Below are 27,080 nucleotides of genomic sequence, written 5' to 3'. Positions count from 1 at the left end.
ATCTAAAAAAAAAATTCATACTTAAAGAATCATAATTTCCCTTCTTATGAAGGAAAAAACTATCCTATTTTAGCTAGAAACATGTGGGGAAATTGTTAAGAAATGTTTCTTCAAGTTACATTCCTTCGACTATATGAGATCAAAGTTTAAAGTAGCTGACTGACACAGACGTATCTCATCCTCCTGTGACTGATGCATCATTAATTCAAAGGGCCAGTTTTCCTGGTAAATGTTTTTGAAGAATGACTCATTTTTATAATTCTTTCACTGTTTGTAGAGAATTTCTTTTCTTTTATACCTATTTACCAATACTTCATATACTTTGTCCTTCCACTTAATTTAAAGATCTTGTTTCACAGCAGTTTCCTTAGTGACAAAAAGTTCCAGTTGCTTCTTTCAGAATATAACAGCTGCAAGAACAACCCTTCTTTCTAAACTAGCCATCCTGAATTCCAGTTGTGAGAGTGGGTATCTATATTTAGCTACTCGAAGGATTAAATTGCAAAGACTTCAAGCTAAGCAAAGCACATTGATCTGCCTTTTTACAGCTAGACCTGTGTGCTGCACAGAGCTAAGGGCTTCAGTTTCCCCTTCCTTACCCAGGTTGCTCACAAAATGGATTCCCAGCGGGAACTCGCAGAAGAACTGCGGCTTTACCAATCCACCCTTCTTCAGGATGGTCTAAAAGATCTCCTGGATGAGAAAAAATTCATCGATTGCACCCTAAAAGCAGGTGACAAAAGTCTTCCTTGCCACCGACTGATTTTGTCAGCCTGTAGCCCTTATTTCCGTGAGTATTTCTTGTCTGAAATTGATGAAGAGAAGAAAAAGGAGGTAGTACTAGATAATGTGGACCCTGCCATACTGGATTTAATCATCAAATACCTTTATTCAGCTAGTATTGATCTCAATGATACAAATGTGCAAGATATTTTTGCCTTGGCTAGCCGCTTTCAGATCCCCTCAGTGTTCACTGTCTGCGTTTCCTATCTTCAGAAAAGACTTGCTCCTGGTAACTGTCTAGCCATCCTGAGATTAGGTCTTCTTCTTGACTGCCCAAGACTTGCGATATCTGCTCGTGAATTTGTTTCTGACCGCTTTGTACAGATTTGCAAGGAAGAGGACTTTATGCAACTTTCCCCACAGGAACTAATCTCAGTTATTTCAAATGACAGCTTAAATATAGAAAAGGAAGAAGCAGTGTTCGAAGCAGTAATGAAATGGGTCCGAACAGACAAAGAAAACAGGGTAAAAAATCTTGGGGAAGTATTTGATTGTATCCGTTTTCGTCTTATGACAGAAAAATATTTCAAAGATCATGTTGAAAAGGATGATCTAATTAAAAGCAATCCTGATCTTCAGAAAAAAATCAAAATTCTAAAAGATGCTTTTGCAGGAAAACTGCCTGAGCCCAACAAAAATGCAGAGAAGACTGGTGGTGCCAGTGAGGTTAATGGTGATGTGGGTGATGAAGATTTGCTTCCTGGATACCTGAATGATATTCCCAGGCATGGAATGTTTGTCAAAGACCTCATTCTTTTGATTAATGACACAGCTGCAGTGGCTTATGACCCCACAGAAAATGAATGTTACCTTGCTGCAATGGCTGAGCAGATTCCCAGAAACCATTCCAGCATAGTCACCAAACAAAATCAAGTGTATGTTGTAGGAGGATTGTATGTAGATGAAGAAAACAAGGATCAACCTCTACAGTCATACTTCTTCCAGGTTAGAAACCTCTTTATTGCTATGCAAATAATGGCAGATAGAGCTCTCAGACTCTCAAGAACTAGTGATCCAACTTGTAGGATTATTCAGACCACCCACTTATCATTGCTTCTCCAGTCCTTCAATAGCTCTTTAGTGTTTTTACTAAAAAGTGGGCAGAGGCAAAAAAGTAAAACCTTTAGTGTGTCTGACTATTTTATGACATTTCTTATAAAAGATTTCAAAAGGAATGGAGTTAATAGTTAAATGATACTTATCCATACATTGAAATAAATTAAGTTAGACATCATGTGGTACACTGATAAATTCAAAGATGGTTACAATTTTTATATAACATTCTTAGTAGCTACTGGAATACAGTTATTAGCAAAATCAAATTTAGTGATATAATTTTATTTCTGAAAAGGTAGTTAATAATTTCTTTTAAAGAAAAGTGATTTACATAACTCATATGAGTAAGAACTAATTTGTCCAATAGTCATCTATCACCCCAATATACCATGGTATTTTTGAGCTGAGGGTATGGGAAATCTTTATTTTTAGAGATGAAATTTCATCCATTTTTGGGGGGAGTATAGTTATTGCCCAAATTGACTTATTATAAATAAACAAGTCTAACTTGTGAATTCCATGTTTTAATTAATGACATATTTTATTACCTTCTAGAAAAAATGTATTCATACTAATTTTAATTAAGCATATTTAGAATTCTTAATTTTAAAACAGCACAGTATTTTTAAGGTCATAAGCACTTTGATATTTTTATTTATTATAAACTTGACATTTTATATATGATCAAATATATGATCAATGATATATATGATCAAATATATATAATGAACTTGACATTGTACATATGATCAAAGCAAATAACTAAATCAGTAGCTTATCAGTATTAGTATTGCCAATACTACTACTATAGTTTATAGGCTCACAAAAGTGTTCAGTTTATGACAGATTATGACCGATAGGAATTTGAGTTAAAATGACAGACTGTAAGTTAAAAAATCTCAATTACTTTCATAAGAATATGTTAAAAGGGGGAGGCTAGGTGGTGCAATGGATAGAGCACCAGCCCTGGAGTCAGGAATACCTGAGTTCAAATCTGGCCTCGGACACTTAATAATTACCTAGCTGTGTGGCCTTGGGCAAGCCAGTTAACCCCATTGCCTTGCAAAAAATCTTAAAAAAAAAATGAATATGTTAAAAGTAAGTGACAGTGCTTATAGAATACTCGTTTTAATCATAGTTATAAAATATCATTGCCATTGCTATTTGCACATGCCCATATGACATATCTTTTCTTGTTAATTCTAGAGAAGGTAATTGAGCTAATTGTGAAATGAAATATTTATTTCCAGGTCATACTTATCAGTATCTGAGTACAACAATTAAAAAAAAATAACACGAACCCTCAATTTTAAATTTAGCAATGACATCAATTTCAGAATGAGTAAATTAAATGACAAAGGCTATAATCATACACAGAAGAATCTCATAATTCACTGAATTACAAGAATAAAATTGAAGATCATTATATCACAAGGAATAATTATGTCTATAGAATAATTCTTTTAAAAACCTTGACTTTACAAAAGTTTTATTTCATGTAAGTCTTAGTTGAATTTTATTTAGAACTGGTTCCCAATTTCTTATATTATTATGACACTTAGTACTTTGACATTTGCAAAGTTCTTCATATACATTATTTCATTTGGACCTCACAGTAGGTCAGTGATAAATGTGTATTACAGCTGTTTTTAATCCCAACTTGACAGATAAGGAAACTGAATCTCAAAGAGTTTAAGTGATTTACTTACTTTTGATCATATACCTGATAAGTAAATGAGTAAAGATTTGAGTAGTCTTCCCTGGACCTGGACTGCCTCTATTATCCTCATTTTTTTAATATCCTGCCTGCTCTTCCCTTTTGCTATCAGGTCTCATTGTTTTTTCTATAAGCCTAACTAATGACCTATTTTCATGCCAAAAACAGTTATGAATAGCAATTATGGTTTCTAACTCCCTGCCATCACCACTCTTACTATGTCCAAAAAGCAATGTAGTAGAACAGATTGTAATCAAAGAATTTTATAGTAAAAGTTTATTAAAATTAGTATTGCTGGCTAGACTATTTAATTGAGAATTTGGAGCTCAAACAACAGTTTTGGAGTAGCTTAGCTCCTAATTATAAATTACAAATGGTGGAAATATAAGAATTTTTTATACAAGTATCATAAGCAGCTAGATGGTACAATGGATTGATTGAGTGCTGGACCTGGAATCAGGCAGACTTCTTCATGAGTTCAATTCCAGCTCCAGACACACTAGCTGTGTGACTGAGGGCAAATCACTTAACCCAGTTTACCTTACTTTTCTTCATCTGTAGAATAAGCTAGGGGAGGAAATGGCAAACCATGTTAACATCTCTGCCAAGAAAATCCCAAATGGGGTCACAAAAGTGTCAGACTTAACTAGAACAGGGGGCGGCTAGGTGGTATAGTGGATAAAGCACTGGCCTTGGAGTCAGGAGTATCTGGGTTCAAATCTGGTCTCAGACACTTAATAATTACCTAGTTTTGTGGCCTTGGGCAAGCCACATAACCCCATTTGCCTTGCAAAAAAAAAAAAAACCTTAAAAAAAAAGACTTCACTAGAACAACAAGAAAAATATTCATAGAAATTAAACATTCATAGAATTTATAGTTGTAAAAGACCAGGACCTTCAACATTATCTGATCCAAAGCTCTCATTTAAAGTTTAAAAAATTAAAGATCTAAATATTAAGATTTTCCTGAAATTTTTACTGAACTAAAATTTATTATGTCCTCTAATACTCAGTATTCTGTTCTTTCTATAATCTTGGCTGCTTGGTCTAGATATGACAAAAACTAAAAGCTCACTGGCCTTGATCACAATCTAGTTGTCATAATTGTAAAGTGAATACAAGCCAAATGGGTGCAAATTGGTATTGAATTCATTCTTCAATATTTGGTAGCACCTTGCTCTAACCAATTGAACTAACTTGTCAGAACATAGATATTCATTCTGAAAGACAAAAAGACATGTATCTCTTTGAGTACCAACTTTCTATGATTTATGTAATGATTTTTAACCATTCAAAGGTTAGAATTTAATTCACTTTTACTCAGTGGAAACAGCAAGAGGGAAAATAGCTTGACAGTACCACTCCATTCTGTCAAAAAATGTTTTCATATGCCTTAGTGTTATGAAATGAAAAGCAAAATCCTAAGATTGCCTTATTTTGATCTTGACTCATACCAAACTAACATCAACCACTTTTTTTTGCAAAGTAAGAGAGTGGGTCACTTAGAATTGTAGATGTATTCATAACAGAAAAAGTTATTAGCTTAAAGGAGAAAAGAGAAGGGAGAAAAATATATTTCAAATTACTTCATACAAGTCTTTAAGAAATTTAAGTCCCACTGAGATTGACACAAGTGAATATCAATAAAAGTAGAAATAGAACATTTGCAAAGTTAAAAATGAGAAGGAAAACCTAAGGAATGAAATACTGTTGCTTAATTCTCCAGCTGTCCAATGAAGTGAGCGATAGGTGCAACTGGCTTGGTTACTGGCTCAGGGGAAATGCTAATTATAGCCAGAAGGATAAAAACCTTTCAAAATCAAAGTTCTGCCTGTGGCCCTTTGACTGTGGATGCCTGGGATCACTCAACTCCCTAAAGACAGTTCTCTTTACTCTTTATCCTTCAGTCTCCACACATTTCACATGATCTTCATGTTTCCACAATTTTCAAATTATTCTCATTCCTCTGAAGAGGAAGGGAAGAAGGCAGCATATATAGAGTGCCTACTATGTGTCAGATACTTTAATTACTATCTCATTTGATCCTGGCAAGAACACAGTTAAGGACTGTGAGACAGAGGTTAAGTGACTTATCCAGGATCACATAACTAGTGCCTGATGCCAAATTTAAATTCAGGTTTTCCTGATTCCAGACTCTATGCTATATCTGCCTGTACCCAGAGGGGGCAATATGGTGGATGTATTGAGATCTTGTCTGTAAAATTCAGTGCCTCAGGTTTAAACCTGCCTTTTACAACAAGACTGATACTTCTGACTTTTTTAAATTTTTATTTATTTAAGGCAATGGAGTTAAGTGACTTGGCCAAGGTCACACAGCTAGGCAATTATTAAGTGCCTGAGGTTGGGTTTGAACTCAGGTACTCCTGATGCCAGGGCCAGTACTCTACTATGCCACCTAGCTGCCCCTACCTCTGACTTTTTAACAAGGCAGTCAACCCATGTTTCAGGCAATGCTCCAAGATTTTAATTTGCCAGGTAACTTCAGAACTGCATTGGTAGAGAAGGGTTTTTTGTTTTGTTTTGTTTGTTTTTAACAGGAGTTCCCTATACCAAACAAATCAAAGGTCTAGTTCAATTTTAAAAAGAAGCTAAATGTTATTTTTAACTGCCAGAGTAAAAGTACTGCCAGGATATTAAGCATAGTTTTTAAAAGTCAGGAAGTGGGGAGGAAGTGCAGCTAGGTGGCACAGTGGATAGAACACCGACCCTGGAGTCAGGAGGGCCTGAGTTCAAATTTGGCCTCAGACAATAATTACCTAGCTGTGTGACCTTGGGCAAGTCATTTAACCCCACTGCCTTACAAAAACTAAAACAAAAAAATCAGGAAGGGAAAATAAATATAGTTGGTGTTACCACTGGATTTTCTGTTTCCTTTAACAGTCTAAAGATGAGGCTGTTAATATTAGTTACTATAGTTGATTATGCCTTTAAAATTTTTAAAAATAATTCATAGATGTAAGAATGCTATATGCTAAAAATCCCTTTATATTTTGGGTTTAGTTTTTTGCAATTTCGAATGACTTAATGTACTTTCAAATGTGCATAGTACAGGCGTGAGTATTTTCACTACCCTTTCTATAATTTCCTTATTGTGTCATTTTTCCAGTTTGATAATGTAGCATCTGAATGGATTGGACTTCCTCCTCTCCCATCAGCCAGATGTCTCTTTGGTCTAGGAGAAGCAGATGACAAAATCTATGTAGTTGCTGGGAAAGATCTTCAAACGGAGGCTTCACTGGATTCAGTTTTATGCTTTGATCCTGTGTAAGCTGGTATTCCATTTATTTTCACAAAGTATTTAGTTTTTATTAAGTAGCTACTAGAATTCATGTTTTTAAAACTCTGTCTTTAATAAAAGCACATGCATCTTCTCACCTAATTATATAGGGCTACAAAATGGAACGAAGTGAAAAAACTTCCTATCAAAGTCTACGGTCATAATGTGGTTTCACATAATGGAATGATATATTGTGTGGGAGGAAAGACAGATGACAAGTAAGTAGTGTAAAACTTCTTTATGATTTATACTGGCAGAAGTATTATAAAATAGCCTTCCTCTCTTGCTTTGAATTCATATTTTCAAAATACAAAGTCCTTATATGGCTTTGTGAAAGGCAGAATTTCAAAATTGTATGTTGAGAGCAAAAAGCAAAAACAAAAACTTGTCAGTAGAGATATAAAGGATTCTGAAAAGAATTATGTAGGATACTGTTTATATTCTGGCAGAAGTATTATATTAAAATTTAAAATTTTCTAAAGTAAATTGAGTAGAATCTGATAGAATGCTGGGAAAAGGTATTAAAAATCTCACTTGAATCTTTTATGTTATAATGAGAGGACTCAACAGGGAAGATATGAGCTCGAATTCTCTATCTCCAGTACATACATAGAATGCTCTATCTCCAAGAATCCCCATTATATTGGGATGCTTTCTGTCTGATTATAATAAATTACACAATAATTTTTAAAAAACTACTTAGAATTTAACTATTCTTAACTAAAGACAAATTATTTGGCTATTTAATATTTCAAATGTTGCTGTACTAAGTAATACAGTTGATTTATATTATATGTTGGTGAGAATGTTATATGAGTTTTAATCAGAATAAACAGTCAAGAGAATTTAATATAATAAAATATTTTCTCAATTTAGCCATGAGTACTTTTTTCACATTGATTTTATGTTATCCAGTGATGCCACTGATTTTCATGACCAAGTATCAGAAATCTAGTTAGTGCTTTGTTTCTTCCAAGAAAGTTAAATAGGACTTTATATTGAGTTTCACTTTGCCCCTAATCCTGACTTAACTTGTGGGTCTTGAAGATACTTAAATGACACAATATCATGAAAAGGGGACAAGAGGAAAGAAAAACTTATTCAAATTCTCACCAGATAGTGTTCAGGCATTTGATCACAATTTTACATTTTTAGAAAGATCATAAAATGAGTTCCAGAAGTTAAGTTAGATTCAACTTGCCCAACACTTCCATTTTATAAATAAAAAAAAACCAAAGCCAAGAAAAGTGATGTAGTTTTCTCATGCTCAGCAAAGTAGAAAGTTAGTAGAGCCAGCATTTGAACCCAGGTCTCTGACCCCAAAGCCATATTACTTTCCCATAAACTGCATTGTCCTTGGGCAGTAAGGAATAAATGCCTTCTAAAAAATTTTCTTTTATTCATCAAAAGTGACAAATGTAGTGCAGAACACTCAGTTAAAAAGCATGTAACTAAATTTTTGAATCCTGCTATAAAATCCCATCCCCAAACAAATACAATTTATTGGAATTATGATGTTTCATTTAGTACAGTTAAGAGGAAAAGGTAGATCACCTCATCTAGGGGTGTTTATTCCTTATACTGTTTTTCTGGAAACAGATTGAATGAAAAAGTGACAGGCATGTAATGCCATAACTTGAAAAACATTGTAACCTTGCCAAATAATTTAAATGTTTTCCTTTGGTTTCTCTTCATTAGTTACTATGACAAGACATACTTAAGAATATGAGGGAATATAGCATTGCCTTTTTTTTTATTTATAGCAATGGGATTAAATAACTTGCCCAGTTAGGCAATTATTAAGTGTCTGAGGTTATATTTGAACTCAGGTCCTCCTGACTCCAGGGCTGGTGCTCTATCCACTGTGCCACCCAGCTGCCCCTAATGTAGCATAGCCTTACTTGACAAATGCTCTAAGAAGTCTTTTGAAATGAGATAGTGTCTAAAGGAAGTTATCAGATTACATTAGTTACTCTCACAAAACTTGGAAGAAAATGAATTTGTTTGAATAGATGCTTGGATAGAGTAAGACCACTAGCACATTAGTTGAATCCTCTATGGAAAACTCAAGGAACACATAGGCAAGAATAGACAACCCAAGAAGACATGGATAGGATACAAACTACACTTTTTTTTTTTAGACAAACTACATTGTTAAAGAAAAGCTGTCCTTGTTAATGAAATCATGGTTCTATAAGTATAATTAGAGTTCTGTTGAAATTCTTTGGCTGGATTCTATAAAAGTTAATAACTAAAATTACAGAATAGGCAGAATACACAAAATGTTTATGTTACAACCCAACTTAAAAATTCTTTTCACTTTTCCTGTAAAATCCTTTCTACCCCTTTGGGTAGAATTGGTCTATGACTATTTCCATTTGCATATCATCTAGAAATTTTAATTGAGAATGTCATTCTACAAACATTTTACAGGAGTGGAACAGGCAAGGTACAGAGTGGTGCCAGGGATTATTCTTAACTGATGACCAAGTGACCTATGTACAAATTAAGAACACTTTGGATAGCAGCTTTATAAACATTTGTCTGCTCTTCTTAACAAATACCACATTTCACATTAAAACTGTCAAAAGACAGCTACTCAGCTTGTCTTTAAAAACCTAAGATACTAAACAATCTCATTTGTGTTCGTGTTCACAGAAAATGTACAAATAGAGTATTTATTTACAACTCCAAAAAAGGAGACTGGAAAGATTTGGCCCCAATGAAAACCCCTCGTTCCATGTTTGGAGTGGCAATCCATAAAGGCAAAATTGTGATTGCAGGAGGTGTCACAGAAGATGGTCTTTCAGCTTCAGTGGAAGCTTTTGATCTTACCACCAATAAGTGAGTATGTTAGATTTTACCAATGCTTATGAGCTGCCTCTGCTTTAGACTTCTAACATTGATTTTGTTTTTAATAATACTTAGGTGGGAAGTGATGCCTGAATTTCCCCAAGAGAGAAGTTCTATCAGTTTAGTCAGTTTGGCTGGATCTCTTTATGCTATTGGTGGCTTTGCTATGATTCAACTTGAATCCCAGGAATTTGCACCCACAGAAGTCAATGATATATGGAAGTAAGTTCTGTTTACTCCAGTTTTTCCTGGTATTATTTACCATGTGTTAAATCGTCTAAATCTAATCAAAGAAAAATAATTTTTGTATGAAGGATTTAATAGATTCTTTCAGCAAGTAAGCTATTTCTTGTTAGCCCAAATTAAATCTTTGGACCACTAACCTGACCATAAATTGTAATGTCAACATCTTAAAATAGTTCCTTCAAAAAAGTGAAAGAGTTAATGCTATTTCTAAAATTGCTTAGCTGACAGCTGACATTTCTATAGTACATTAGGTTTTACAAAATGTGTTGTTACATTTTTCATTGGATTTTCAAAATAACTGTGTAGACATTAGTGCTACATTTTATAGGTGATAAAACTGAGGTTTGGAAAGGCTAAGTCACACAACTAAGAAGCTAAGCCAGCCCTAGTCTCCAGATCCTCATTACATTATATTGCTCATGAACATTTCTTTACTTATCCTTTGGAATATTCCATATATTAAATGCTAAATATGATTTAAAGAAAACTTCAGTTAGTTGGTTAATTTAGTCAACTAGAGAAAAAAAGCATTTGAAAGAAGAAAAAAAGATAAAAAAGCCTATAAATACTATCACAAGATATTTTGCTTTTAGATAGAATATGAAGTTCTACATAAATTTGGTTTCCTCATGTTGCTCAATTAAATTGGCCACATTTTGTGCCTGTGCCTAAAAAATAAATAATTCTGTGGAAAAAGTTAGTCACTTTGATTTCAAAATTTTACATCAGAGTTTCTTACAGATGTAGCTGTTGGGGCTCTGGGAGTGTCTTAATAGGTACCCAAACGATAGAAAAGTAGTTTAGAGAAAGCTTTGGTGCCATAGAGAGCAACAGAAATATCAGTAGCAAAACTTATAGATTAAAGTTGTCAGGTTCTCAAGTCCAGTACTGAGCTTGAACTGCCTTTCAAACAAATGAGGCCCTTGATAAGATTACATCCTGGGCATTATTAACCAGTGCAAACCTTCAACTAGTAAACTGAAAAGCTAATAGTCAAATAACTAAGACTGGCCTGAGTTTCTTAAATTCTTGGAGGTCAGATGCACTCAATCAACAAACATTTTTTTGAAATGTATACTATGATCTGGGCCCTAGGAATACAAATACAAAAGCGAAACCCAAATACAAAAGTCCCAGACTTCAAGGCATTTAGATTCTAAAGCTTGGCACAATGCCAGAACCAAAGTAAGAACTCATAAATGCTCCACTGAAGCAGCTGCAGGGAGACCAGTCTGGAAGCTATTGCAATACTGCAAGCAAGAACTAGGATGGTTGTGGCAGTAGGAGATAGAAGGGAAACAATTAGAGAGAAATCGAGATAGGGGAGTTCCTGAGTGCCTGAGGCAGGAGTTAGATTCAGGTCTTCCTCACTTCAAGGCAGTGATCTATCTTCTGTGACTCTAAAAGTTAAACTAAATGCTGGAATTGCTACAAATACAAAATGAGAGTTAAGGTCTGGATAAGTAAATTTGAGAGTAATCTGACTAATTAAATCCACGTGAGACACAGAGAGAGGAAAGTTCTGGTTTTTGCTTGTGGCCCTATTGCCATGAGATTGGGATACTGCTGGTGATCCTCTTTGGGAGTTTCTAAAAAGATAAAGACAGGAAGGGTTGATTAGGAAGGAAAGGAATACCTAGAGATATGCAGAAGAGGAAAAAGACTGCAGGGGCTATGAGATACAGAGAGACAGGAAGTATGAGAAAGATAATGATGAGATAGGATGGGTGTTGTGAAGGCTTTGGAAGAGTAATCAGGAGGCTATGCTCTCAATTATAAGAAATAAGAAAATGTAAAGTGGAGTGAAGATGAATTATCTTAACTGGGATCTGGAAATTAAAAGACCAAGGGAACTTTGAACAAAAAGTAAGAAGGAAGACTTGAGCAAAAAGAATAGCAAAGGGATAAATTCTGACTAAGCATATGGCAGGGAATAAAAAGAGATCACTCACTTTTATTTTATTTTATGCAAGGCAACGGGGTTAAGTGGCTTGCCCAAGGCCACACATCTAGGTAATTATTAAGTGTCTGAGGCTGGATTTGAACTCAGGTACTCCTGACTCCAAGGCTAGTGCTCTATCCACTGCGCCACCTAGCCGCCCCAGATCACTCACTTTTTAGAAAATATCTTTTTAAAAAAAAAAAATGAATAAAAGAGAAAGGGAAACCTTTCTGAAATTTATTTGGGACAGTAGAATTTTAATCTTAGGCCAGTGATACTGACAGCCCAGCCTTGGTAATCCCCTCAAATTTATTTGTTCTTGAATTTCTAAGCCTGGTTAAAACAGATGAAAAGGAGGAGGTAGCTAGGTGCCGAAGTAGATAAGAGCACTGGCCCTGGAGTCAAGAGTACCTGAGTTCAAATCATCAGACGCTTAATAATTGCCTCAGCTGTGTGATCTTGGGCAAGTCACTCAACCCCATTGTCTTAAATAAAAATTTTTGGTTTTGTTTTTTAGATTTTTTTCAAGGCAAATGGGGTTAAGTAGCTTGCCCAAGGCCACACAGCTAGATAATTAAGTATCTGAGGCTGGATTTGAACTCAGGTACTCCTGACTCCAAGGCCAGTGCTCTGGCCAGTGCTCTATCCACTGCGCCACCTAGCCACCCCTAAATAAAAAATTTTTTAAAAAACAGATGAAAATGTCTACTTGTGAGCAAAATATCTCTAACCTTGCTATCAAAAACACTAATTTCTGCTCATAACTTGAATAAAATTTTCCATCCCCCTTGTTTTTCCTTTCCAGAAAAAAAATAAAGATTGTTTTCTATTTGTAGCTGCTTAATCTATTGGAAACTCCAATTATTCAAGCCTCATTTAACCTTAAACCTCCTGTTGCTCAAATGTGGTCACATTTCCCTTTAACTATTAAAACTATTCCTTAAGTTAATTTGTTGTCCCAGTGTTTCAGTGTGTTAATAATAAACTGTTCACTGTTCATAGTTAATAGTTCAGAGCCATCTTTAAAGAACACTGAGCACAAGTTTTGCTTGGGTAAGGGGGACACAGTTTATGACATGGCATAAAGATTTTCCTTATGGTCTTATTGTCATCTGAGAATTAGTTTTTGGAATATTAAAGAAATTAGACCAGATGGTGTGAATCCTTCCTGGTTCTGGCTAACTTTGCAACATTATCATTTTACATCTTTGACTTAGGAAGCATTTTTAGATAGACAACTGTTATCAATTGCCATCAAATTCAGAAAAGTCGGGAAAAAATCTTCAAATTATAGTGAAAAACTGTTAAAAAAAGGCAACTAATTTTTCAACTATGAGCACAGAAGCAGGATGAAAGTGGAGTTGAAATAATTATTGAGATTATTAAAATCCATTAATTATCTTGATTAGACAATAGAGAGCTCATCTTGAAGTCAAAAAAGATCTTGGCTCAAACTCACTTAACTAACCTCTTGGTGTCCTCAATCAGTTTTCTAAGATTACAAGTCTCATATGGTGCCCGTAAATTGCATCCGAGGAGTGAGTTCTGTGCCATAGTCCATTACAAAGGTGCCCAGACAAGTCTAGACAAAAATCTTGACCGACCTAACAGCTATTGATTCAATTAACAGAACAATTGTAGTTAGTTACTGGCTCACCATTTATCTATTTGGTCTTTGCCAACCTGTTAATACTTAACATTTGTATACAAGTGCCTAGCATATAATTAGTTAATAAATGCTTGTTAAGGGGGCAGCTAGGTGGTATAATGGATAGAGCACTAGCTGTGGAATCAGGTGGACCTGAGTTCAAATCCAGCCTCAGACACTTAATAATTACCTAGCTGTGTGACCTTGGGCAAGTCACTTAAGTCCATTGCTTTGTAAAAACAAAAAATTAAAATAAATGCTTGTTAACTGATCAAAATTAGATTCAGTAGTAAGAGTCATATTTATATGCAAGCAAGAAATCATGATGCTATATTGAGTTCATAATTTAAAAGAGAAAAGAAAGAACTAGTTGGCTATAGTAGCAGCAAATAATGCTCAACTTAAAACTCTGAATTTCAAAGCAGGCTGAGGTTTTTGGAAACAATAAGTCATTCTGATGAGCATTTGACTTCCTTTAATGTTATCTGGGGTAAAATCTTTGGTCCAGTTTCCCTCTAGAGATATATACAAACTAACTCTTGTTACTAAAATAATAAACTTTTAAGACAGAAAAGTTTCAGATGTGTATTAACTGATTTCAATCCTACCCCTTAAACAGGTATGAAGATGATAAAAAAGAATGGACTGGCATGTTAAAGGAGATTCGTTATGCCTCAGGAGCTAGCTGCCTGGCAACCCGCTTCAATCTTTTCAAACTATCTAAATTATAGATAAGAAAAGTGATAAAATGTAATAGGTGGGAGTTTTTCATTATGGATTTTTAATTTGTTGTGTTTTTAAAAACTGTACAGAAATTTATATAGAAATCTATTGTTACTGTCTCACTGTCTGAAATGTTGGCAACTTTTGTAGATAATGAATCAAAGTAAGTATATTCTTAATGTGATAATCAGTCATCATATAGAAGATTTCTAAAAGGAAATGAAAGATAAAATTGGATTTATACAATCTTGTTGGCAATTTGATACCACTGTCTGTAAAGATATTAAATTCAAATTGTCTGAAACCTATATAGATAGCATTTGTTTTATAAGGCCACTTTTACATGTTTTTAATTACAAATGAAGTTGGAGAATGGAATGTGTCTATTTTTTTAGCATCAACCAAAAACCCTTCTATTTTTCCCATATAAAATTAAAAATTATTACTAATATCCTCAGTACATGAAAATAAGATAAATATTATGCTTAATAATAAAGAAAATAATGCAAGATTTAAGAAATGGCATTTAAGATTGTAGTAAAGGATGTTTTCATCACTTAAGGGGAAAAGTCTTGGAATTAAATAGTCAAATGTAAGGTTTCTTTTCTCTATTTCTCTCTGAAAACCTGGACATCCTGTTCCAATTTCCAGCTTTCTTTAGTTTTATCAATAAATCAGTGATTTTTTTATCATTAAAAATTCAAAATCAAGAACTGTTAATCTTGAAGCCATAAGCTACTATCTCTTTGGGGGGGGGGCGGGGGTAGAGAGAGATTAACAGAATGGAAATTGATGTATTTGTTAACCTACTGAATGGTGTGTTCCTTGTGCATGAAAGGTCTGCAGTTTGGAAATGTAAGGCGACAAGCAGTAAAGTAAATCATTGAGAGGTCCAGGAGAATTTGTGTCCAGGTTTCTTAGGCTCTGAGTATAGAGTATGTACATTCCTCACCACAACCACACACAATCAAACACATGCAAAATAGCTCAAAAGTTAGACACCTTTAGCATAGTCACTTGTTCAATTACTCAGTTTTATTTTGCTCTCATCAAGAGATTGGACTTCTCTTTGTGATCATTTCACCAAAAACCTTGGGGCTACTTTTAAAATTAGGCTATGGCTGCTTCTCCTTAGAAATACTATAAAATTTACTTCTGATTTCAGGCTAATTCAATAATTTCCCCATTGGGATAGAATGGTTTCTTTTAGCAGGCTCAAAGCAATCTGAGGTTTTTGGAAACAATAAGTCTCTCATGTGGGATTTGACTTCCTTTAATGTCATTTGGGGTAAAATCTTTGGTCTAGTTGCCCTCAAGAATATATACAAACTAAGGGGCGGCTAGGTGGCGCAGGTACAAATCCGGGCTCAGACACTTAATAATTACCTAGCTGTGTGGCCTTGGGCAAGCCACTTAAGCCCATTTGCCTTGCAAAAACCTAAAATATATATATGTGTATATATATATATATATATATATATATATATATATATATATATACACAAACTAACTCTTGTTACTAAAATAATAAACTTTTAAGACAGAGAAGTTTCAGATTTATATTAACTGATTTCAATCCCACCCCTTAAACAGGTATGAAGATTCTGATTAAAAAAGAGAGAGAATAAAATAGAAGAAAAAGAATTTTAAAAAATATTGCTTTTTTTTTTCTACAGGACACAGAAATACTGTGTCCTTGTGATATGATACCTTAGATCAGTATCTAGCACTTGACAAAGATCACAAGTAAGAAAAACAATGTAATGTCAATTTAGGAACAATTGTGATGAATTAATTTAACTAGCATTCACTGTTACTATCTGATAAAAACATATAGTAATTTTAAAAGACTTTTTGTACTGACTGCATCAAAATCAGAGCAAAAATGATTTTAAATGGTATTAAAATGGGGGTAGTGACATTTCAGCCTGATGACTCTTAACTTTGTTCTATTCTGAGTTTCATATAATCACTAACTATTTTAAAGGTTACATTTTAGCATATCATTGCTTTAGAAGTCAAAATGAAAATTCTGACTGGAATGGTCACAAGGAAAGGTGTAAAATATATGCAATTATGACAATAGTGATAATAAAATACTTGAAATTACTATAACATTCAATAATATTTGGCCACATGAATATCACAGTTAGTATGACAGATATTTGAGCAAGACCAGATCCATGACTTGAAACAAATAGAAAACTAGTGGGCTATACATCCCTTCTAATATGAGGATTCAGCAAGGCCTCAGGTGCCAGTAAACTGTTTGATTACAATGCTTTTAAAAAATATATTCAGGTATAATTAGCAAAAAATCTGACTTTCATACCAAAAGAAGTGACAATGTTTTATGGGAAAAAGTATGCAATTTAAAAAAATCTATTTGAAGAATTATAGATGTGTTACACAGTAACAATCTTAAATTTTTTAATTGGTCTTAAATACTTCACAATACTGTTTTTACTCAAGTTCATGTTTTCTATTATAATTGAAGTCTAAAATGTGATGTATCATAAATATAAACTGTAATTATGATTGGACTTCTGCAAACATACGCTCTCTCAAATACTCCATCCAGGCATCCTTTGTTGATAATTCCATAGAATTCCATTCCAAATGAGGAATCTGTAAGATAGAAGATTCAGATTGCTTTTTGCTTTAGCACTTAGATATATAATCTATTTTTTTAATATAAGAGATACAAGCCACTAGAAGCAGAGCTCTAAGCAAGAATTTGTTCATAACACATCCCTCAGATCCTCTACAGCAGCTAATGGGATCATGTTTCTTATGAATACTTTCTTCTGTTCCCTCTGCTTGCTTTCTTCTGTTCCCTCTACTTGCTTTCTTCCTCTCTTCTCTTGAAGGCTAATACTGCACTTAACCTGTTTTTCAATCCTACCACTTAAGGGAAAAGAGCTCTGACTTTGGAGTCAGAAGATCTGATTTCAAATCCTACCTCTGACTCTTAGTACCTTATGTGACCCTGTGCAAATCAACTTGCCATACTGGACTTCTTATTCCTCATTTGTCAAATGGGGGTTAAGAAAAAGGTCAGGGAGTTAGAGGGAGAACTGGACTGGATAGTTGCCAAGGCTCTTTCCGGCTCTAGGTCTGTGATTGAATGATCCTTTTAAACCTGTAGTAGAGCCCATTGCTAACAAGTCAACATGTTTTCCAAAAAAAAATAAGAACTGAGGAAATAAGAATTTTTCTGCTTCTTCAAAATGTGAAAGAATTCTGGAATTTTCAAATTAATGAAATAATTCAGCCTACTTCATATTAGGATAAAACATCAATAAATCATCTAGCATTTGCAGAGATGTTAGAAAAATATTTATATGCAGTGCCCCTAAATAGTTTAGTTTTTTTAATAGGACATTTTGAGCTCACATAATACCTGAATCACACGATAACCCAAAATTTCCAGATGTCTTTTCTTCATGGAAGATCTTCCTTTTAAGTGAGTAGTGTTTTTACAAAATGCTCGAGAATCCAAAAATTCCAAAGCAACCCTATATAAAACAAAAAGAACATTTATTTATTTTGACTTGGGGGGGGTTGTGAGGCAATGGGGTTAAGTGACTTACCCAGGGTCACACAGCTAAGTAATTATTAAGTGTCTAAGGCCAGATTTGAACTCAGATACTCCTAACACCTGAGCCGGTGCTCTATCCTCTGTGCAACCTACCTGCCCCCCCCATTTATTTTTTTTTTCCAGTGGATTACTGAATTCTTTTATTCTGCACATAGAAGCCACTAAAGGATCTGGCCCATGGGCTTGTTGGGGGGCTGCATCACAAGTATATATGACTCTGCACATCAACACTGGGGGTGGGGGTGAGGACAGATCATTCTAACCCAGTCACAAGATGAGGTCTTCCAAAAAAGGACCAAATGATCAGGTACCAGAAGAAGCAGTGAGAACACAGAAAGGTGGAAGAGAGCAGGGTGGAGTTATGGAGCAGAGCCCCCAACCCCAAAACAAAACTGGTCTACTACTTGGTGCTGCCCATTCTTTGGAGGACTTCTACTGAGGTGACTGTAGCCTATTAGCTCTGAGGCTTCATGGTCATGGAGCTTACTTGGCCAGAGGGTTTCTGAAGTTCCTTCCAGCAAATTTAGCCTTGCTGCCCAGTTCTTCCTCAATTCTGAGAATTTGGTTATACTTGGCCAAACACTCAGATCGTCAGGGGGCCCCAGTCTTGATCTGCCCAGTGCAGAGACCCACCACCAGGTCTGCAATGAAGGTATCTTCAGTCTCTCCAGAGCAATGGGAAACCATTACTCCCCACCCATTGGACTGGGCCAGCTTGCAGGCCTGGAGAAATTCCATCATGGAGCCAGTCTGGTTCACTTTGAGCAGAAGGCAATTGCAAACTTTCTCATTCATGGCCTTTTCAATGCGCTTGGGATTGGTCACTGTAAGATCATCCCCTACAACCTGGATGCCTGCAGTTTCAGTAAAATTCTTCCAAGCTTCCCCAGCCATCCTGGTCAAAGGGATCTTCAATAGATACCACTGGATAGTCCTGGATGAAGCTCTTGTAAAGGTCCCCAAGCTCAGCAGGTGAGATGTATCTGCTGGGATCATCAGGAGACTTGAAGTCCAAGTCATATTTCCCAGACCGGAAGAATTCAGAGGCAGCAACATCCATGCCAATTACAACCTTGTCAGTATAGCCAGCCTTGCAAATCGCTTCCTTCAGCAGCTCGAGATCTTCTTTATTCTCCAGGATGTTAGGAGCAAAGCCACCTTCATCTCCTACATTGGTGGCATCCTGTCCATATTTCTTCTTAATCACATTCTTCAGGTTGTGGTAGACCTCAGCTCCAATGCGCATGGCCTCCTTGAAGTTTGATGCTCCAACAGGGAGGATCATGAACTCTTGCATTGCTAGCTTGTTGCCAGCATGGGAGCCACCATTGACCACATTGAAGGCTGGAACTGGCAGGATGACTTCTTCATTGCCTGCAAGATCAGCAATATGGCGGAACAAGGAGACACCTTTCTCTGCAGTCCCAGCCTTACAAACAGACAGAGACACTCCCAATATAGCATTTGCTCCAAATTTAGATTTATTCTCAGAACCAATCTCTATCATCAATTTTTCAATCTTCTCCTGCTCCACAACATTCAATTTCTTGCTAATCAGGGTCGGGGCAATAGTTATATTGATGTCCTCAACCGCTTTTGAGACACCTTTCCCCATATATCGGGTCTTATCATTGTCTCAGAGCTCCAGGGCTTCATGGATGCCAGTAGAAGCCCTGGGCACAACAGCTCTGAAGAGACCTTTTGAAGTACAGAGATCAACTTCAACGGTGGGGTTTCCACAATGATCTTCAAAATCGACATGCTGAATTTCTGGTTGGGGCTGGCTCCGCGGGGTTCAGGAGAGAGGCCAAGGGCCCATTTATTTTTTTAATATCAAAATAAGACACTGAATAATTAGAAGTTTCCAAGAAACAAAACTGTTTTCAATTCAGTTCAACAGTTAAATACTATATTCAAAACACTTAAAATAACAAAAATTAAAGGAATTAGAACACTAAAATTTTCTACTTAGATTACTTATAGTTGCCAAGTTAATTTATGCAAAAATGTATCAGAGCATTCCTTGTTAATTGTTATATTCATTGTATATTATAACTTTGACCCAACAAAATCTAAAGTTTGAATACAATTTACCGTTGTGCTCCTAGTGGCAGTGCTGACCTACTTTCATGGACATCTGGTCCCCAGAGAACACTTGGCAGTTCATCTTCATCCTGACTTCCATGAGGAAGAGGCTTTTTCTCTTTATCCAAGATACATTCAAAATCTGTTAGGCAACATGATAATCAGATGTATGGACAAGATAAATCTTATTTATATTACGATATTAAAAAGACAAAAAAGCAGTATTAGTCATACTCTTTTCATCTTAATTTTACATTTTGAACATTGACCATAATAAAAAATAGGGGGAAATTATTATACTACTAAAAGAATAAAAAGAGCATATAGTTAGTATGTTGGAGTTTTCAAAGCATTTATTTTGTATACATTTCATTACATTCTGTCAGTGAGGTGATATCTCCATTTGATGAATGAGAAAACTAAAACATGAAGAAATAAATGACTCATCCAGGATGAATTACACAGATAATAAGAACATGAGAGCAGGCCTCAGTTCTTCCTGACTCTCACTCTGATACTCAAGCAACTAGCTCTCATTTACTATCTGATAGAATCTGCCCAATAGAGCACACTTAACTGAAGATTAATGTGTCAATCTCTAACACTGAGCTAGTTCAGAATACATTAACAAAGAATCCCTTTTAATCCCTAATAGGCAAATTAGTCCTTTCACAATTGGGGCAAACAAATGACTTGGTCAATTCCTCATTTACTCTTTATTAGGAAATATTGTCTATCCTAAGAGACTATATCACATACACTAAGTTAGAAATAATACAAATTAATCAGTTTTTAATACTTGTTTACATTTTCAGTTAAGGAGGAAAAAAACTCTAAGATATTCATTATACAACAGCTTTAGAAGTCATTTTAGTCCACCCTCCCAAATGTATAAAAATCCCCTCTATAATATTTCTGATATTCATTCAGCCTCTACTTGAAAAAGCACATCTAGTAATAGGAAGCTTGCTGATGGAGGAGAAAAAGGGATTGGAGGAGAGGGAAGACAGAAACAAGGAATTATTAAGTGCCTACTATGAGCAAGACACTGCTAAATGCTTTTTAAATATCATCTCATTGATCCAACAACCATGTGAAGTAGATGCATTTACGATCCTCATTCTACAGCTGAGAAAACTGAGGCAAAGGTCTGCCTGGGGTCACATAGCTAGCAAGTGGCTGCGTTCAAATCTGAAACCAGTGCTCTATTCACTAAGCCACCAAGCTGACTCACAAAGTAATTCTTTACATTTTTTTAAGGAGAATTCTGACTGCTAAAAAGATCTTTATAATTAGCTAAAAATCTACTTCCTTATAAATTCCCACTGGTACTAATTCTGGCTTTTGAAATTACATATAATATCTCTTTTTAAATTACTAGCCCTTTGAATATTTTTAGACAGTAATCCTTCAAGTTATCTCTCTTCCCCAGTTCATTTAATTATTCTTATGGCTCCCTTCATTCCTTTTGATCTCCCTCCTTGCTGTTCATCACAAAATGCCAATTTTCTTCATAAAATATGATTGCATTAGTTTAACAGATAACTATCACACTATTGATATTCACATTTGCTAAGCAAGAAACTACAAATTAATTATTTTTAATACTGTTCACATTTTCAATGAAGAAAATCTATAAGATATTTATTGTATCTAGTTGGGGCAGTTAGGTGGTATAGTAGATAGAGCTCTGGCCCTAGTGTCAAGAGGACCTGAGTTCAAATTCAGAATCAGGCACTTAATAATTGCCTAGCTATGTGACCTTGGGCCAGACACTTTTTTAAAATTTATTTACATTTTACTTCTAAAATAATCTTGTTGTAAGAGTGAATATAATCCCCCCTCCCCCCCACAAACATAAACTGGATTCAGTTCTGTCTCTGGGGTGGATCACATTTTTTATCACAAATCCATCATAGAAGTTACTTCCATATTTTTCCACAGTTGCTATTGCTGCTTGTAATTCCCTCCATCCATTTCTCCCCACTACCAATTATTATATTTTCTCTCTCCTTTCACTCTGTCTTTCTTCAAAAATGTGCTGTGGGGCATCTAAGTAGCAGTGGACAGAGCACTGGCCTTCCTACATCTCACCCCAGAGACCTAGCAACCATCCAACCCCATCCTGGACAGGTCATCCAATCCCATCATCTTGCAAAAAGTAAAAAAGAAAATGTGTTATATCTGACTATCCTCTCCCATGATCTACCCTCTCCTCTATCCCCTATATCTCCCCTCCCTTCCCTGTCCCCTTTCACCCATCTCCTGTCTCTCCTTTTTAGTCTAGATTACTATGCCCTATTAAGTATATATGTTGTTTCCTCTTGAGTCATTTCTGATGAGAATGAAGGCTCCCCCATTTCTCCTCAACTTCCCCCTTCCATACCATTGCAAAATCACTCCAGGTGATGCCAAGGAGTAAAAATCTAATCACTTTCCTATATGTAAAGAAAACACATCAAGAAAACCACTATATTCTCTTTATGAAATCTTCTGCTTTGTATTTAAAAATCTTTGACAACCAGCCCCTTTCTACCACTACACTTGACTTCCCTTCACATATTAGATGCTTTAAAAAAATGCTTTTTCCAAACTTCATCCTAGTGCTATTTTGTGCCAAATTTGAGCCAAGATATAAATTTTATAAAGGCTCAATTATAGTTGCAGTCTATGTTAGTTTCTTCCTATCTACCCTACAAAATGAACCCAAAACAACCAAATAACAAATAAAACTTGCAGAAAACATGTATTTTTTTTTAATATAACATGCTCTCACACAGACTCCATCCCTTTTCATTGACTGCCCTTCACACTGGGAAAGCTTTTTCTCCTTGCCTATGGCTTCTCACCTCAAATCTTGCTTTGCAAAAAACCATTCCTGGTTCCCCCCTCTGCTAGTGCCTTCTTGAGCTTAACTCCATTCACTCTGTGTATTAATACATACACATAATATCTATGCAGTATACACATATAAAAATACATGTAAACATACACACATGTACAATATAGCTTTGATCCTATCTGCATACATGCATTTGCATGTGTGTTTTCTCTGTACATGTATAAACACATAGTTGTGTTTTCTTTCCCATTAGAACATGAGCTCTTTTAGAATTAAGTGTGTTTTTGCCTTTCTTTGTATTCCCAAATGCTTACCAAAGGATTTGGCATATAGTAAATGTCAGATAAATGCTTTTGCCTATGTTTTTTCCTTTGCAAAGTAAAAATCCTCAGTTCCTTCACCCGATCCCCAACTCAGCATAACTTTGCAGCCTTTCATCATTCTGGTTGTCCTTTGTTGAATGCTCTCTACTTCATTAAAGTCCTTCATGAAATATGGCACTAAAAATGGAACACAACATTCCAAATGTAGTTTGACCAAAATCAAGTAGAGTAGGACCATCTCCTCCCTCACTGTGCATCTTGTCCTTCTATTCATAATATCATTTTAAGTTTTGAGGGTGTCATCATCACTTTACCTGTTTCTATTAAGTCAGTAGTTCATTAAAATTTCCAGATTTTCTTTTGATCAAGTGTTAACCTAGTCAACCTGTGAAGCTGATTTCTTAAACCTGCTGCTGAGTTTACATATATCCCTATTAGGGATATATGTAACCTTATTAGGTTCAACCCAATATTCTAATTTCATATTCTAGTTAGAATCAGTTTAGTATGTTAAACTACTTCTTCCAACTTTGTGTCATTGACAAATTTGATCAATGTGCCATCTACGCCTTTAACCAAGTACCTGATGAAAATGTGAACAGTATAAGGTAAAGCACAATGCCTTATATCACTTGGGTCACTCATCTAAAGACCTTCTTCCAAGCTGGCAACTAATTAGTCATGGTTCCTCTTTGGTTCCAGACATTCAGCCAGTTCTGGATCCATTTAAGTATATCTCATCTAATCCACATTCTTTCATCTTGTTCACAAAGATACTATGATAAATATTGTCAAATGCTAAAATTTTAGGTAAACTTTGACCAGAAGTGTCATGTCCAGCCCTGTCTACATAGGTTCCAAAATACTCTTGAGTATAGGCCAAAAAACAAAAATATAATAAAATATAGATAACATTCCATTTGAAACAAAGCCAGTGTGTGGCCCACAGGGATCCTTATATATGGATTAATGGCCCTTGTTTGTATTTGAGTTTGATACCAAGGTATCTAAGGTATCTCTTGATTTCCTTTCAAGAACAGTAAAGGAATTAGTCTGGTTTGACTTCCTCTGAATGAAGCCATTCTGGTCTTCCTTTTTTCAACACTCAGGACATTTGCCCACCTTCAGGATCATCGTTTCTTCCATTCTCCTTGATTTTCCAGAGACCAGTTACAAGAGTTCATTAATCACATTCATCAGTCATTCAGTCACTTCTAGGCCTGGTGACTGATACCATTTTTGCAGAACTTTTTTATTTATCCTCTGTTGTATGACCTTGCATCTACCTTTTGTGAATGTCTCTTTTAAAAATTTTCTTTGTAACTTTTGTTTTTACCTCACATTTGTATCCAAATGAATTCTTCCTCCACCCCTAACAAAACACCACTCATAACAAATATCTAAAAAAGTTCAGTACAACTAATCAGTACATGTTCCATCCCAATGTCAATTTTCCATCCCAATGTTACCTTATCTCTGCAATGAAATAAAAGGTGAATTTTCTCAACTCTTTTCCTTTATCATTATCTTGATAAAAATAAATGAGCATAAAATACAAATAACCACATGATTTATTTCTCTTTAAAAAGTCTGAGTTTATGAGTTTCCTATATATCCAGTCTTGTTGGTTAATTTCCCCATTTCCTCTTCCTTAAAATGATTGGGGAAGATCCTGAATACTAGGCTAAGAAGGCTTGACTTTATTTAGAGATGTGCATTAGGAAATTTTGCTGCATTGTTTAGGTTGGATTGGAATAAGAAGAAACTAGAAGCATGAGTGACACTGGTCGGGAGACTATTGCAGAAGTCCAGTAGAGAAATAATGGGGAACTGAAAGAGAGTGGTGGCTCAAGAGCATTGGGAACAGTAAAGAGAAGACAAATATAAGAGACATTGTCGAGATAAAAAATGACAGCACTTGGAGGTTTTTTTGTGAATTTTAAAGGAGTCAGAGAGAACTTGGAGGTTTTGAACACAGATGACTAAGGGAACTGATAGACATAAAGTCAAAAGGATGAGCAGGTTGGGGGGAGGGGTATAAGATAATAAGTTGAATTCAGAATGTGTTGACTTTGAGGTACTAGTGGAAAGAGAACATACTGTGTTACCCTGGACAGATCACTAAGAGCACTTTCAGTGATTTAGGCACCTGTTAAGGTAGCACAGTGGATAGAATATCAGCCCTGAAATCAGGAGGACCTGAATTCAAATCTGACCTCAGATACTTAATAATTATATCACCCTGGGCAAATCACTTAACCCAATTGCCTCAAAAGGGAAAAAAAAAAGCCTCTAATTGCAGGGTGCTATTGATGCTGATCTGCATTAATAGAGGCAGTTTTTTTCATCCAAAAATTCCTTCCATTGGGGAAAAAACACAGATCCAATCCCTATCTCCAACATTCATACTTTCTACATTATATGACTACTCTGAGAACAGTACTGGGTGTGTATCTCTTTAAACATACACATGTACATGTATATTCATATAATTCTTAAACCATCTTTAATGGAACATGCAGGGAACAATATCTACAGGAACTAAAAGTAGGGGTCTGAAATTTAGGCAAGTCTGGTGGTGGTGGTGTGTTTTGGGGAATAGATGAGGTTGCCAAAGAAGAATATGTAGATTGAGAAAAGGACCAAGGATATGTCCTATTGAGAGGCTAAGAGGAAGAAGAGGACAGAGAAGTAGGGATCAAAGAGGAAAATTTGAGGGAGAGTGTTAATACTTAAAAAATAAGTTTATTGATAGTTACTTTTTTTTTGCATCATCATTTCCAATTTATATGGAGCATTACACTCTCATGTTGAATAAAATATTTAAAACCAACCAACAGTGTCACTATATCTGACATTCTGCACTCATCTTCAACCTTTCTCTGAAGTGGAAGGAAGTATGTTTCATTATCTGTTCAAGGAGAAGAAATTTCAAAGAAGAGTTTCATTAATCCTAGGGAGAAGAGGGTAAAAAGGACACACAATGTTCAGGGTCTTGCTGCAAAGAGATCAGAGGGGAGAGGAAAGGAAGGAGGTAGCACTTAACTAAAGAACAGCAACTGGATTTGATGATCAGTATATAACTGATGGTTTTAAAAAAAAACAGTTTCACTCCCAAACTACATAAAGTCTAGCCTTCTTAGCCTAGCATTCAGGATCCTACACAATTTAGGGGCACCTCCACCTTTGAAGTTCTTCTCTTCTTCCTTTCATTTGTCCTAGTTATTAAACTTTGCTCTTTTGTCATTACTCAAACACATGTTCCTATATCTCTGTCTTGTCATTCATGAAACTTGGAAAGCTTTTACCCCCAAGATGCTTCCTTTGATCTATATCTCCTAAATTCTCAGAGCCCACAATATCTTTCTCTACCCTGAATCCACATCTTATTTCCTCCATATTGATTATGAAGACTGAGATTGTAACTCAATGATCTTCAATAATCCTCTAAAGACTTAACAGTGCTTTAGCCAAAGTAGAGGGAATAAAGGAATTTATCAATGGTTAGAGCTAAAAAAGAAAACAAAAAAGCTCTTCATGTTTCTTTCCCATGTTCTAATACTAATGAAATGATTTTTATATTATTTTGATCTTGTTAACATTAGTGACTTACCCACTATATATCCATAAGGTGTAAGAGCTGATGGTTTTATGTAATTGGGTCCTCCTAGGATTTCTCCCAACATTTTGTAAATCTGGTGATGAACTGCATTGATGCTGCCATTAACTAAAAGAAAAGAAAATTACTTTGTTCAAAGGCAACATTTTTAACAACAGAATAAAAATTATACTAAACCATAAAAACTTTCTAAGATTATTTCTATGAATCTAAACCTTATATAGTAATTTCTCATATTGTTTGAATGTTTAAATTAAAAACTAGCCTTTACACTGTTTTTAAGATTTTGCTAAAATAAACTGGAGCAGCTCATGATGGAATATGCCTCACATCTAAACACAGAG

The 27,080-nt window shown here is 35.3% G+C and overlaps 2 protein-coding genes and 1 pseudogene across 2 annotated transcripts; 1 reads left to right on the top strand and 2 right to left on the bottom strand.

The window, feature by feature from the left end:
• The first annotated feature begins 486 nt into the window (after nucleotides 1-486).
• On the top strand, nucleotides 487-15,710 carry LOC141507778 (kelch-like protein 41). The gene is made up of 6 exons (XM_074215763.1): nucleotides 487-1,728; nucleotides 6,684-6,841; nucleotides 6,965-7,072; nucleotides 9,513-9,698; nucleotides 9,783-9,929; nucleotides 14,163-15,710. The coding sequence occupies exons 1-6, from the start codon at nucleotides 616-618 to the stop codon at nucleotides 14,272-14,274; spliced, it is 1,824 nt and encodes a 607-aa protein (XP_074071864.1). The 5' UTR covers nucleotides 487-615; the 3' UTR covers nucleotides 14,275-15,710.
• A 471-nt stretch (nucleotides 15,711-16,181) lies between these two features.
• LOC141507784 (FAST kinase domain-containing protein 1, mitochondrial-like) lies at nucleotides 16,182-26,864 on the bottom strand. Its single transcript, XM_074215767.1, has 4 exons — nucleotides 26,731-26,864; nucleotides 19,962-20,094; nucleotides 17,670-17,784; nucleotides 16,182-16,894 (listed from the first exon to the last, which is right to left on the bottom strand). The coding sequence occupies exons 1-4, from the start codon at nucleotides 26,801-26,803 to the stop codon at nucleotides 16,799-16,801; spliced, it is 417 nt and encodes a 138-aa protein (XP_074071868.1). The 5' UTR covers nucleotides 26,804-26,864; the 3' UTR covers nucleotides 16,182-16,798.
• Nucleotides 18,117-19,757, bottom strand: LOC141507780 (alpha-enolase pseudogene; annotated as a pseudogene).
• Nucleotides 26,865-27,080: the final 216 nt, after the last annotated feature.

This window comes from Macrotis lagotis, chromosome 1 (assembly GCF_037893015.1).
Source record: "Macrotis lagotis isolate mMagLag1 chromosome 1, bilby.v1.9.chrom.fasta, whole genome shotgun sequence".
Lineage (NCBI taxonomy): Eukaryota > Metazoa > Chordata > Mammalia > Peramelemorphia > Peramelidae > Macrotis > Macrotis lagotis.
The sequence above is the reverse complement of the archived record's forward strand: the minus strand, read 5'-3'. Positions and strand labels throughout refer to the sequence as shown.

Excerpts from the sequence above, each read along its gene's own strand:
- LOC141507778 (XM_074215763.1), top strand. The coding sequence starts at position 616 with ATGGATTCCCAGCGGGAACTCGCAGAAGAACTGCGGCTTTACCAATCC. Across the intron at positions 1,729-6,683 it reads TACAGTCATACTTCTTCCAG|TTTGATAATGTAGCATCTGA; the intron begins GTTAGAAACCTC and ends TCATTTTTCCAG. Across the intron at positions 9,699-9,782 it reads TTTGATCTTACCACCAATAA|GTGGGAAGTGATGCCTGAAT; the intron begins GTGAGTATGTTA and ends AATAATACTTAG.
- LOC141507784 (XM_074215767.1), bottom strand. The coding sequence starts at position 26,803 with ATGTTGGGAGAAATCCTAGGAGGACCCAATTACATAAAACCATCAGCT. Across the intron at positions 17,785-19,961 it reads CTGCCACTAGGAGCACAACG|GGTTGCTTTGGAATTTTTGG; the intron begins GTAAATTGTATT and ends TGTTTTATATAG. Across the intron at positions 16,895-17,669 it reads TGGGTTATCGTGTGATTCAG|ATTCCTCATTTGGAATGGAA; the intron begins GTATTATGTGAG and ends TCTATCTTACAG.